Below are 12,699 nucleotides of genomic sequence, written 5' to 3' on the forward strand. Positions count from 1 at the left end.
TTTTTTTTTTTTTTCTCTGAGAATATCAGACAGATTAGTGGATGGCCTACAAGAAAGAAGTTTTTTCCAAGTTAGAATGTCAGGAAGTAATATTAATTAATATTAATTTAAGCTTATTCTTAAATTTATTCTTCTTGCATGTATTTGRTGCTGTGTGCATACTTTTGTTTGTATAACAATCTTTGCAGAAGAAATGGATTTAACATCATCAACTGTGTCTATGCTAGGAAGATCTGTTCTTTTGAGAAATCTCTTAGTTTCTTCATATGCTATCTGTATAAAGATGAATGCAGAACGAAAACTGTCAGACATACTCAAAAATACAGACAACCCATGGATTTTTGCCAGAATGCACAAAACCATTCTCCCTTCACTGGGAACAGAACAGTGACAAATAACTACTGATTTCCTGAGTGATCTGTTTTAGATTTTTCTTTTCTTTTTTCTTTTTTTTGAAGTCATTAATCAAGAGTGGAATTGGAGTTCCATTCAGAGATCTTGCTATGCAAAATACATCCAGTGGCCTGAAGTGTGTCAAGGTATTTCAGTAAGAGGAAAGGAACTTCTCAGCCTTCTCAATCAGGAGGCCTTCTCATCATATGAACGTGCTTTATATTAATATATCCTTCACCAGGCTGAACATTTAACATAAACATCTCTTTACTGGAACAAAGCCATCTGTGGATAGCTGTGAGTTATTCAGATGATTTTGGAGTTTCTTGATGGGTCTGGAGAATGTTTACTATATTTTGAGTTAGCTTGGCAGACCTGCAATTGCAGCCCTAAAATTCCTGTCAGTGTGCTGCGTCATGTCTTCTAACTCTACTCTATCTCTACCCTTGGGCTCATATTCTCTCTATATAAGTCATTTACTAAATGTCAGAGAAGGATCACACCTGCATGTGGCTGTTATATTTCCATTTTTGCTTTGTATGTATGTACTGTGATATGTAAATATAGATTAAGTCTAAAGTCTACAGAGTGCATTCATGTTCCTGTGCATGTGCAGTCTACCTGAGGTAGACCGTATGCTAAGTCCGGATGTGTCAGACCTACTGTGCAAATACACTGGAATTGGTATGCTCATACGCAGAAAAACCAAGTGTATCCAGAATGTATCAACAGATGGGCATTGGTCTGATTCATAGTTTTGTGTGGTCTTGGGGTTGCTAGAAACCCTGAATCCTGAAGAAATGTTGCAAATCCTTGAAATTCTTAGAGAAAATTTCAGRATTGCTTGGTACCCTTATTTTGGGTTGGTAGCAGTGACACAATAATAAAAATAATTAGCTGAAGAAAACTTATAAAACTACAAAGGATTAACATGAGCCTTCAGGGAAGAAGATGCTACTCATCTCTATTAACATTTACATTGTGAAGACCTCTTTAGAAAGTAATGTTAAATTGTGTAATAACCAAGGAAGCTTAGGCCATAAGACWGTCCTTTGCTTCATGACATGGGCATAACTCTCCTGAATGAAAACGGCTCTTTTTTAGGCAACAGTGTATGTCAACTCATTAGTTTTTATGAATAATCCACACAATGAACCTGCTCCAAGAAGCTGCATGCTCTAGTTCCCCCACTTATTCTGAAGGACCAGAATAGAATGGCACTCTGATGCACCTTAGCTAAAGAGGTTCCTATCCTCCTCTACGTAAAGGCCTGTCTTCTTGTCATATTCTGGTATTAGGTGGTGAGTGAATTGCCCTGGTTTTGACTTAGCAGGCAGCTGCAGAGTGACTGGAGGAAATCAAACTAAAGATTATCTTATCGTGAAGAAAGCCAATGTGTTTAATTTAATAATTCTTCTACATTTTCTAAGGACCACAATAATCTTTTGTAATATGCTAGAGTGGGTCCCAGAGATGGGGTCAGTGGTAGAAAGATGAAATATGAAGTTGCTTATGAAGTTGGTTGCAAGTTATTTTAGCAAATACAGTCAACGAATCTAAACTGATGAGTTGGTAAACTCCCACTGAATTTCACTACATAATGTTGCCATTCATATGCAGATCTGTCAAGGTCCCTTTCAAGCCTTTTGCTATGATCCAATAGTGTGAAAATCAAGCCTGACAGCTCAGCAGTGAAACGGTGAGGATTTTGTATGTAGCACTTCCTTTCTATTGAGAATAAAGTTGATAAATCTAAATCAATCATTTGTGGTGGGCTTGAGATAATAAACTATAAAAGCTGTATCCCTGTCATTCAGAATCTAAGTATCATTTTCTAGATATTTGGTTTAAAGATACGTAATATCTTCTGGCAGTGTTTTGTGTCTGATAATGGTTATTTGAATTTTGTGCCAGGGTAGGGTGAAGGGTCACTTTGTTAGCCATAGGTGGCTCATTTAGGTGGCTATTATGTGCTTGTTTCTCCTTACAGTCTCTTCCTCACCTGAGAAGGTTAATGGAAATGTATTGTACCATTTTTTTTTTCATTTTGGGAAAAAAAAGTGGATAAATGGTTCTTAAATGCCTCATTCGGAATAATTGACTTGTAAGAATATGTTAAATAACTGAAGAGGAATAATGTCCTGTAATGATGCAACACTTGGTTCCAAATTTACCTTTTTSTTTTTCTTTGTGATTAGGGGAAATGTAGTGTATTGTGGGATGAAACAAGAGAACCTCTTGGTTTATGATGGGCCCTGGGATAAAACTCTAGTTGGAGTGGAATGTCTAATGTGTGGGAGAGCCAGAAAACTTGTTATGAGACCTTAATGTCATCATATAATGATTCATTTCAATATCATGCAGCGAATTCGTAAAAGTAAAAAAAAAAAAATTGCCTGATGGCAATCAGACAAAAGGGCTGAGGTCAGAGAGAGTGGCCCAAAGGACATTCARCTTTGAACCTGATTTGTGCCTGAGATTTTGGATTAAAACTTGTCCCACAAAGTGATTGCCGTTAGAATGGTGTCTTTAAAACTTCACTTTTCCTTTGGCACAAATCTTTTGACTGAAGGTTGTTGAAGACAAATTATGTGGCTGTAAGGAATGACCCTGGAATCCGATGGTTGTGCTCTTGTGTAGGGTGAGTGAATGCAGTGAATGACCTGAGAACTAATGGGGAGCTCTTGAAGACTGTCTGCTAGACACCTACAGGAATGGGCGTGAATACTGAATGAAGATGAATTTAAATCATTAGTGAGAAATGTAAAAGAGGGTGTCCTCTTCCATTGAGGAGTTTTCTTGTCTAGTGAGGAAATGGAGGGCTGCGTTTCTGCTTTGCCTGCCTGCATTCAGCACCAAGTCTGGAGTTGAGACTGCACTAATATGGCAAGAAATAAATGAAGACTGTGTTACTGGAATGAATACATGTTACTGGAAGAATTTGCTCACCAAAATAATCAATAGTATGTCTTCAGTGTTCTTATCTGCCTCRAACTGGGGAAATAATATAAACAAGGAATATGGTCTAGTTGAGATTTGATTTAAATTAAGAATTTGAGAAGATGGAAGACTCTGCCTCTCTCTTTGAGTATAGCACATTTGTGAAAAAAATGCTGTATATTGTGGTGAAAAATTAGGATTTAGCCTTATCTTCAAAGCTGAAGACAAAGTTTAAGGAGCACTAAAACTTTCCTCCAGATTTTCTAGGGTGATACAATTATTGTATAGGCAAAGATTTTCTGTTGAAGTTAAAGGAATATTGAGTTTTGCCTGCTGAGATGTACATCTCAGAACACTACACTACATATTACAATCTTTTATGATACATGCTGCAGATTAATGAAATAAAAAAATAGTCCATGTGGTTTCACTAGTGAAAGAAAAGTTTCAACAGACACGAGTAGATTTTTTTTTGTGATCAAAATTCCTTGTAAAAAAAAAATACATATAATAAAAAAAGTTTTCAGAACATAGGGCTTTTATACTACATTATCRCAACAGTAGTGATTCTTGCAGTGTTCTTAGTATGCTCTACCAGGCTCTAGCTTTGATTTCAGCCCATTGTGTTTAATCTCTAAACATGGGGTTGTTTCTTTTCAAAAATCGTTTCTCTTTTTCAAAGATATTCTGGAGTAGAAAAGGAATACTTCTTAATTCTTACAGAGATGAATGCAAATGTAATTGTGCAAGAAATAAGAGGGTTTAAGCTCTGGAAACAAAGCTGGAGAATGATAACCTGCAATTGCTGAGAAGCTGTGCTTAACATCTCACCACATAGTCTTTAAATCTTATCTTTAGGCTTTAAGTTAAACTTCATTCTATTTAAAAATATTAAGAAATATTATGAATTCCAGATCTGGTAGCTGTAGGCCTCAAAGTGTTCATGAGTTGTTTCATTGTTATAGTGTGCAGGAGCACTACTTGGAAGTGCTGTGCAGTGATTAATAAACAGCAAAGAAAATCCCCTTAGACTTTGTAGGGGCTTGAAAAAAGCCAAGAGCAAAGGTCTAAAATGCAATCTTTGTCAAACTTTAAAAGTTCAGAGTGTGTGGTTTGAGTTGCTGGTATTTCTGCTTCRGAGACTGCCAGTTAAATGCCATTTTCCACACCAATAGAATGCTTGCTGTGTAGCTCCGTATCTCTTCTGATAGAGAGACAATTCCCTCCTGATTTTGATAAACTGACACTGTGAAAAGATTAATTAGTAACAAAAAAAAAAAAAAAAAGGTAAGGTGTGTTCCTTGGCACTGAAGCACCCAAGTGTGGTGTTTGGTTTCTGCTGCTGGAAATGGCTCCCGGGGCTGGTGCTGGGGCTGACAGGTGAGATAGGRCCTGTTCTCTGACCCTGAGTGTTGGGGTTGGGATCCTGAGGCTGGACTGGACTGGAACCGGAGCTGGGCAGGGGGAACCAGGTGTGCATGGTCTGGCAGGGCTGGAGGCACATGGCTGTGCTGTACCATRCTGGAGTCAGTATGAGATAATCTTTTCCATCATATTTCTTTTTCATCCTATTTCTTTATATCTCCTAGGAATACTGTACATTCAGAGATCTGTCTCAAAATCTTGCTTTTTTTTTTTTTTTTCTCAAAATCATGATTATTTTATAAAACTAATAATATCGATTTCCTCATTTGAAGGTCTCTTCCCTGCCATCCTCAACTTGGCCAGCAATGCCCACATCTCCACCAACGCCACCTGCGGGGAGCGAGGGCCAGAGATGTTCTGCAAGCTGGTGGAGCACGTCCCGGGACGGCCTCTGCGCAACGCCCAGTGCCGCGTCTGCGACCACAACAGCGCCAATCCCAAAGGCAAGATCTTTTTCCATTGGTTTATGTGGTTCTTTTTGACCCCTCTTGTGAATACAAGGTGTTTTGGGGTCACATAATTAGTGCTTTTAGTCCCTCTACCGTGTGAGTGACATTGCCTTTGAGCAAAGGGCCAACAGGAGGTAGCCCTGCCGCACCTCAGGGTCTAATGTCAACCTAAAGACATATTTCACCTTTTACTTTTCATGGAAGAAAATAATGGTGCTCAGCATRGATTAGTTCGATGGGGCTAGAGGAAATACATTGTGTTCTGTTTTTAAGAGATTTTCACGGTTTTGCTTTAAAACAGAGCAACACCCGATTTCTAGCGCAATTGATGGTACCAATAATTGGTGGCAAAGTCCCAGCATACAGAACGGGAGGCAGTACCACTGGGTCACCATCACCTTGGATCTCAGGCAGGTGAGTAGTGTTGAGCACTGCGTCACTTATTTTTAACATGACTTGTAAGCTCAGGTGATGATCTGCAATTTCTCCATGAATGTTCAGACACTGGGATATTTAGCAGTAAGTCATTCAGTAGCACTTAGGAGTGGAATATCTAACACTGGCTGTGAAGTGGTGATTTTGAACAAGAGGGTTTTTCAGTCCTTTACTGGATACTTTAGATCTATATTATCGAAGTCTTATTTTTACCAGGAAACTGTTTTCAGGGTATACTTGTTGCAGGTACTGTGTGTCAAGCTACATCTGTTTCTGCTTATTAGCTTAACTATCACACTGACTGTACAGTGTCTCAATAAAAGAAGACTAAATCCTCGGAGTGGGATGTAGTAATACTGTTTGTCATTTACAGCACAAAAGGATAACACAATGTATTTCCAAATTGGAACTCTCTTGCTCCGTATGTACGTCAGATACTGAGTGTTAAAGAGGAGAAGAMAAACAAGTGACATGAGGGACTACTGCATGGATTTTGCTGTCAGCTCAAGGATATTACAAGGACTAGAAAGCAAAACATACTTAAAATGAGGCAGAGTTGTGCTAAAAAAAATGCTATTTGTCATTTTTCTTACTTCTSACTGACTCTGTTAAATGTTTTGCCAGAAGACGCACTGGGAAGAAACACTCTGGATTTCTTCCATGGGCTTTGGTGCCGAGGTGTCCTGATGAGCTTACGATTTGTTTCCGTAAGCAGTGATTTTGAGCCTGGAGAGAAGGTGATTCTCCTGCTTTGGCACCTCACAGCAAAACTTGGAGGGATTTTTTCCCCACCTTATAGCTTATAATGTTCTTAGGCAGGAGACTGTTGGACTGGACAGGCCATTTGTTAATTTGTCAGTTGGACAAGGAAAACGTAAAAGCCTCTTACCCTTTCATTCCCGAAAAAAGAGTCAAAATTATTTCCAACACCCACATTTTTGTTGCCTTTTTCTTGTTTTGCTCTGAAGAGATGCATGCCTTGGCTTATGTGAGCTGTTTCAGAGTCTCAGCTTAACAATAGTAACAGATGATTAATATGAGGATGCTCCTAAAATCATGGAAAAGCTGTGTTTCTCACCAGAAAATGCATACTTGAGATGTACTGTTGGTTAAAGTTATTTTAAAGGTTAGCAAGAAGGCTTTACTCTGATTTTATTTTTCTTTAATGTAGCATTAAATGAGTGCTCAATTTGCTTTTTAATTAGAAAGCAGAAATGTTGGGAAAATAAACCTAGGGCACCTTTTGTCAGCAGCAAAAGGTTAAGATAAGACTTTTTTGTTGTTAGAATAGTTGACTTCTTTGTGTTTAGTTTGGACAAACAGAAAGGAAGAATGAGGGAGGGAGGATGCCTGCTTTTTATCCTCCTACAACATTTTTACGTTGGAAACACACCAACCGGCTGCCCTCTAAATTTTCTGGTCTCCGGACTTAGCACTGTTGATGTTTCCCCGAATACATGTCTTTCCTCTCCTGACCCGTGCTCAGTTTCACTAATTTGATTTGAAAAGTTTCCCCCTCGGGGCCTTTCTTCTGTGTTTTCCTTTGAGGGCTGGGGAGACAGAAGGCATCTCGGACTGCACAACATGAATGTAAATTACTGCTCTGCGAGGCAGGATTCGGTTAATAAAGATTGCCTGGAGTCAGTGAGTTGTTAGAGCTGACTGAGTGCACTAATTTTTACTGAGTCAGCACAAGGAAAGAGTAACAAAGGATACAGGTATATGAAGGACTTTTTTAATGTTAGTAACTGTTTACTTAAAAATGTCCTTCTTGTAGAATATTCTGCATTTCTTGCTTTAGTGTAACTTTAGAAGTATTCCTGAAAATCAGTGCCGCTAGCTGTATGCATTTCTGTATGTATTTATCATAGGTATATATATATATTTTAACATTCCAAGCTTTATGCGTTTAATCAGTGTGTTAAAGTGAATACAGCCTTTRTTTTCCTCAACAGGATGCATTCAGACCCTTTTGTGATGTGAAGAATGACTGTCTGATCRTTATATGCAATTCCTGAGTAACTGCTGAAAGTTATAACCACAGACAGAATGAATTAATCTTGAGATTGTGGCCACCCTAGAGCATGTGCAGCAGAGAGATGTAGCCCAGCAGACAGGGCTGGCCAGTGCTGGCAGGTGGCGAGGCTGGCAAACACAGGGAAGCGGATGAGAACTCTTCACTTCAGTTTATTCTAGGTGAAATTCTGGCAGCGAGCTGTGTCTGTTGGCTGCATTCATCTCTTGGCTCAAAGGGAACAGAGAATATTCTTTCAGCTGATATTMTACCTTGCACTTAATTTATTTAGCCTAAAAGCAGCTGCACGGAAGAGTGACTTGATGGAGTCTAGCTAGGAAAGCAGCTAATAAAATGAGGACCTAAATTGCTCTCTAGATTTTTCTCCTTTGGAATCTACRTGCTGTTTATAACAAATGCACATCACAATTATGTAGCTCAAATGGATCATAAAAAATAAGTATGTATATTCTGAATACATCAATTTTGGCTTGTCTTTCAGTCTTCCGAGGCCTAGATATGTGATAATCTTTTTTTTTCTTTTTTTTTTTTTTTAACTTTATATTAATTATGTGGCAAAGATCCAGAGCTAGAGAAAGAGTCATTTAGCAATGAGATATTTATATACAAGGATGCAAGTATTGAGATACCAAGATATGATTTGTGATCTTTTGTTTCCTATGTTGGCAGTTCTGTGGAGACAAAATGCATGATKGCATTTATCCCTGAATATGAGTTCCTCTGTCCAATTACTTTGCAAAATGGTAATGAATTAAAATATCTTGATTATTTTAAATGTTCATGGCTTGCTTGGTCCACCTGAAAATCCTTTTTTTTGACACACTGGAGAATGCTTTCCTCAGTTTTACTGGGTTTGAGACTTTCAAAGGTATTTAAAGGTTCTGGGTATAGCACCACAGAAGTATGCACATCACAAAGTTTTTTCACTCAAAAGTGAGATCATTTGTGCTTAGGAGGCCCCAAGGATGAAGTTATGGAAACCACTCCACTATCTGATTAATTCAGAGCTCATTAATGTTTCATGAATACTGTATTACTACTCAAAAGTTGATGTAAGATTCATTTGTAGTTTCTTCTATCAGAAAATCAGATAAAATGGTAATAATATTTATACTTTGTATGGAGCTTTCATCTCGAAATCACTTGGCAAGAAGAGATTCTGTAAGGACAAATCCTTATCTGATGTAAAAAGACACCATTCAGTTGACTTCACTGGCCCAATGCCAGTTTATACCTGACAAGTTTTTTGAAAGTTTTCTGTTGCTTTAAAACAGATGGCACAAGATTCAAGGTGCTCATCTTTACATTTCTATAATATTCCTCCTGAGTAAAATTAACTTTTTCCAAAGATAGTGTTACATATAATGAGTTGAGATCATAAACAAAAGATAATTCTAGAGATTACAGACCCTGCTGGATGCAGACCAGTGTATGCTCTAACATAACAGACTCCTTGGAGGGAAACGTAACAAACAATTGCAAGGCCTCACAATCTGTAATGAAATCCCAAAGAAAAKTTAATTCCTTAAATAGATATTCCTGTGAATCATACAGGCTGATACTCAGCATATCGCTTCCTGTAAGCTCTTAGTATTTGAAAGGTTACATGGATTCATTTAGCATTGAACAAGCATTTCTTGAGAAAAGGAGTATTTTCTGGTAGGCAGGTGTAGATGTGCTGAAACTACGGACCATAACTGATTTTGCACCACAAGCCTTGTCAAGCAATTTTGAAGAAGCTTTCTGTTTTTTAGGTTACCTCTCTATACTAACCCTGAAGGAAAAGATGTAGCCCAGTGTATAAAACTTGGAGAAACCAGTCTGCCAAGAGCATTCTTCCAGGCTTCTTCATTTAGCAGTTTTCTCTACTACATGCTTTACGTTATGTTATTCTTTTTCCACAAAGTATGCAGTAGGACACTGAATAAGATCCTGAAATGATATCCTCATTTCATTTTTTTTCCAAGGCCTGGTAGAGTTTAGATTTAGATTTAGATTTAGATTTAGGATGTAGATTTGAATTAGCAGTTCGCAGTTAGTTAAGCTTTTGGGAAATTTGGGTAAGTTAATCTGTTGGGACTCATCTTTCGCTTTAATTTTTGTCTTTTGGAGATGGGGAGCTCACATAGCTTTAGTCATGAAAAGACAGAAYCTTCCCTTACAGTTGTCTCCATTGATGTAAATTGAAAAATACAGCTAAGAGCTTTTCTCCAAAAGGACTCCAAGGAAGGTTGTGCTTGCCAGGACATGTACTGGCACAGGCTTTAGAGTATTGACAGCCCCTGGAAATAGGGATATTTGGCTAACATCTGCATCGTGGCCACTGCTGGCTGAATTCAGCCTTGAGCAACATAGTATGCATATTTGCCTGAGGAATGGGGAGAAAGGTTTCCTTATAAATTTATTGTAGGATCATGCCTGTGGTGCTGCTGAATCTGTGTTCAGGGAAGCAAGGATTTTAGGAGAAAGGCTAAAACAGAGCAGAATAAATGATGCTACCTTGGTATTTCTGCAAGCGATATSTTCTTTGGTACAAGTTTATTTGGCTGCTCTTTACAGTCAGAACTGAAATGCCTGTAAAATGACACTTTCTAATCTACGGCTGCTTGGGAATTGCTAACTTGCTTTGGCTTGCCCTTTTTACCCTTGCAGCTCAATAAGGAAATTAGCTCTGGGAAAGCTACCCAGTCAAATTACAATGTACAAATCATTAGCTCAATGCCACACAGCTTGGGTTTATCAGGTGGCCAGCTGGTGGTCAGTGAACGGAGGTGGAGAGCGGTAGGAAACTGCCTTCAGCGCTGTTCAGTCTTGGAGAACTCATAAAAGAAATCTTTACAGAAGCACTCCAAGGATGTTGGAARATCAGCTTACATTACATGCATTGCTGCTTCAGATCCCTTGCAGAGGCTCTGGGATGTGAGGTCTCCCAAACCTCTCCCTATTGATATTTCTTCAAATGTCTGGATCTACAGGCACTGGAGACACCTACATCCCTGCCTCCCTCTTCATTGTCTTGCTTGGGAAAGCAAACCGTGAGAAAATACCTCCTACTGCTTGGTTGTTCTGTGACTTCTTAGTGGCGTTTACACAAAATCCTTTGTATAAATCATCTATTTAACCTGCATCATTTTGGAACTGACAAATTTTTGTGATATTGCTGATGTTCACTATCCTGTGAATTTACTTATGAAGTAAAAGGGTTGCGGTTGGACTAGATGACCTCTGAGGTCCCTTCCAACCTTAAGCATTCTGTGATTCTATGAAGTAGATTTAGGGACTGTGTGTGTAAATAGGAGACTCCAGGAGAAAAAGAACACAGTTTTCTACACAGGCTGACTGTACATACTTCAGTGTTTGCAGAACACTGGAGGATTCAGGGATCCTTCTTTTGAGTTCTCATCTTAAAATATCTTAATTTCAGCTCTTGGTGAACTGTAGATATGTGGGAAAAATCTGTCCTTAGATGAGTACCAAACATGACTGCTCTACTTCTGGAAAAAAATGACTTTGTGATGTGGTGATAAAATGGAGTAGGATGCATGCACACTTTCTGAGAGAGTATTTCTCTTTAGTTGGCTGTCTTCCTCATTCCTTTTAATCTCAAAACATTTTTATTCAAACTTGATTTAACCTTTGTAATCCTGTGAGTATTACTTACTTTTAATTCTTTAGCAGTGGCTACAGCTTATGATGAAGCTGTAACTCATAACCAGTAACTCACTGTCACTGGTTGAAACTGGATTTAAAACGAGCTACATCAGCTGCAGACTATAATGGGTCTTGAAAAATCTCCATGTAATCAAAAGTGGAACATTTGTTGTTCAGCCAACTGTGTAATAAGCATAGAAGCATTTTAGTTGATGATGGCAAACAGAAAAAATAAATAAAGGAGGTATAAAGAGGCTTTGAGGAAAACTTTCTGCCATGGCAATGGAAAAAAAAAGTGGTGTTTGAGTCTTGCACCTTTGTGCATTTGAACAGGATGACTAAACTTCAAAGGAACTTTTAGGTGCATGGCAATTCTTTCTTCAGTTCTCTTTCGTGTTATGCAGAAAATACACATACAAATAAGTTGCTCTTACTTGCCTCAGCTCAAGAGCATTGAAAAGATGACACCCAAAATTCTCTTTGTGCAAAATCCAGTTAATTAATGAGATCCAGGTGGTGTATGGGGATACGCAGTTTGTCTGAATTCCATTCTGTTCACTTTAAAAGCATATATTTTAATGCTTTCTTGGTTGAAGCTTGTTGCTATCGCATAAGTTGTTCTTCCCTGTGCAAAAGCAGGACTGTAGTTSTTCATTTTCACTTAACTTTGGTTCAAATTTTGAGTCTGTGCTGCAAGCTCATAGAAATTATATTTCTAAGACTGTAATGCTGTGACTAAACAGTAAGACGACTTCTCTCCATGTCTGCTTTGTGTTGCTGAAATGCCATAGAAATCAGTAGAGAAAATACTTGGGTAAATTTTCATATTTACTGAAAGCACTGGAAGTACTTCTGCCCAAAATATGGCTCAATGGATACAATTGGAGTGCCTGAAAAGAAAATCAGACCAAATGTATATAAAGCTGTAACTGTAACTGAATTTTAATCAAAACTGAGTCATAGGTATCACCATAGGTATACCTGGGTACCAAAGGTAAAGGTATCACCAAATATTTTTCCCTGCCATGTTTGCAAATCTCCTGTGCAAAACTGTATTCACTTAAAGACCTTTTTTCAGCATCGCTTTTTGAACTGCACGCACAGTGCAATTACTATGTATGTGTTTACTTCCTCCTTTGACTTTTAGATGGCAAACATTGTTCTTGTTCTGGCTTCCATCTGTATTGCAAAAAAAAAAAAAAAAAGAAAGAAAAAAAAAAGAAAAAAGTGTACTTAAAAACATCTGAAAGAATTGACTATAGCCAAACTGRAGCTGAACCCCGTGTTAATCCTGCACGTGCAGGCAGAAATTATTATAATTCCACCAGCCAAGCAGGCAGTGCATTCAAGTGAGATTACAGACCTTGGAGG

At 38.2% G+C, this 12,699-nt stretch overlaps 1 protein-coding gene across 1 annotated transcript in view; it reads left to right on the forward strand.

Annotated features, from left to right (window-relative positions):
* LAMA1 (laminin subunit alpha 1) overlaps window positions 1-12,699 on the forward strand; it is an 85,336-nt gene that overhangs the window by 4,160 nt on the left and 68,477 nt on the right. Inside the window, exons 2-3 of the mRNA XM_026035502.1 lie at window positions 5,031-5,201; window positions 5,509-5,621. Of these exons, the coding sequence (XP_025891287.1) occupies window positions 5,031-5,201; window positions 5,509-5,621 (284 nt within the window). The remainder of the gene's footprint in view (window positions 1-5,030; window positions 5,202-5,508; window positions 5,622-12,699) is intronic.

This window comes from Nothoprocta perdicaria, unplaced genomic scaffold (genome assembly GCF_003342845.1).
Source record: "Nothoprocta perdicaria isolate Ctin4 unplaced genomic scaffold, notPer1 scaffold_16, whole genome shotgun sequence".
In the NCBI taxonomy this organism is placed as follows: domain Eukaryota; kingdom Metazoa; phylum Chordata; class Aves; order Tinamiformes; family Tinamidae; genus Nothoprocta; species Nothoprocta perdicaria.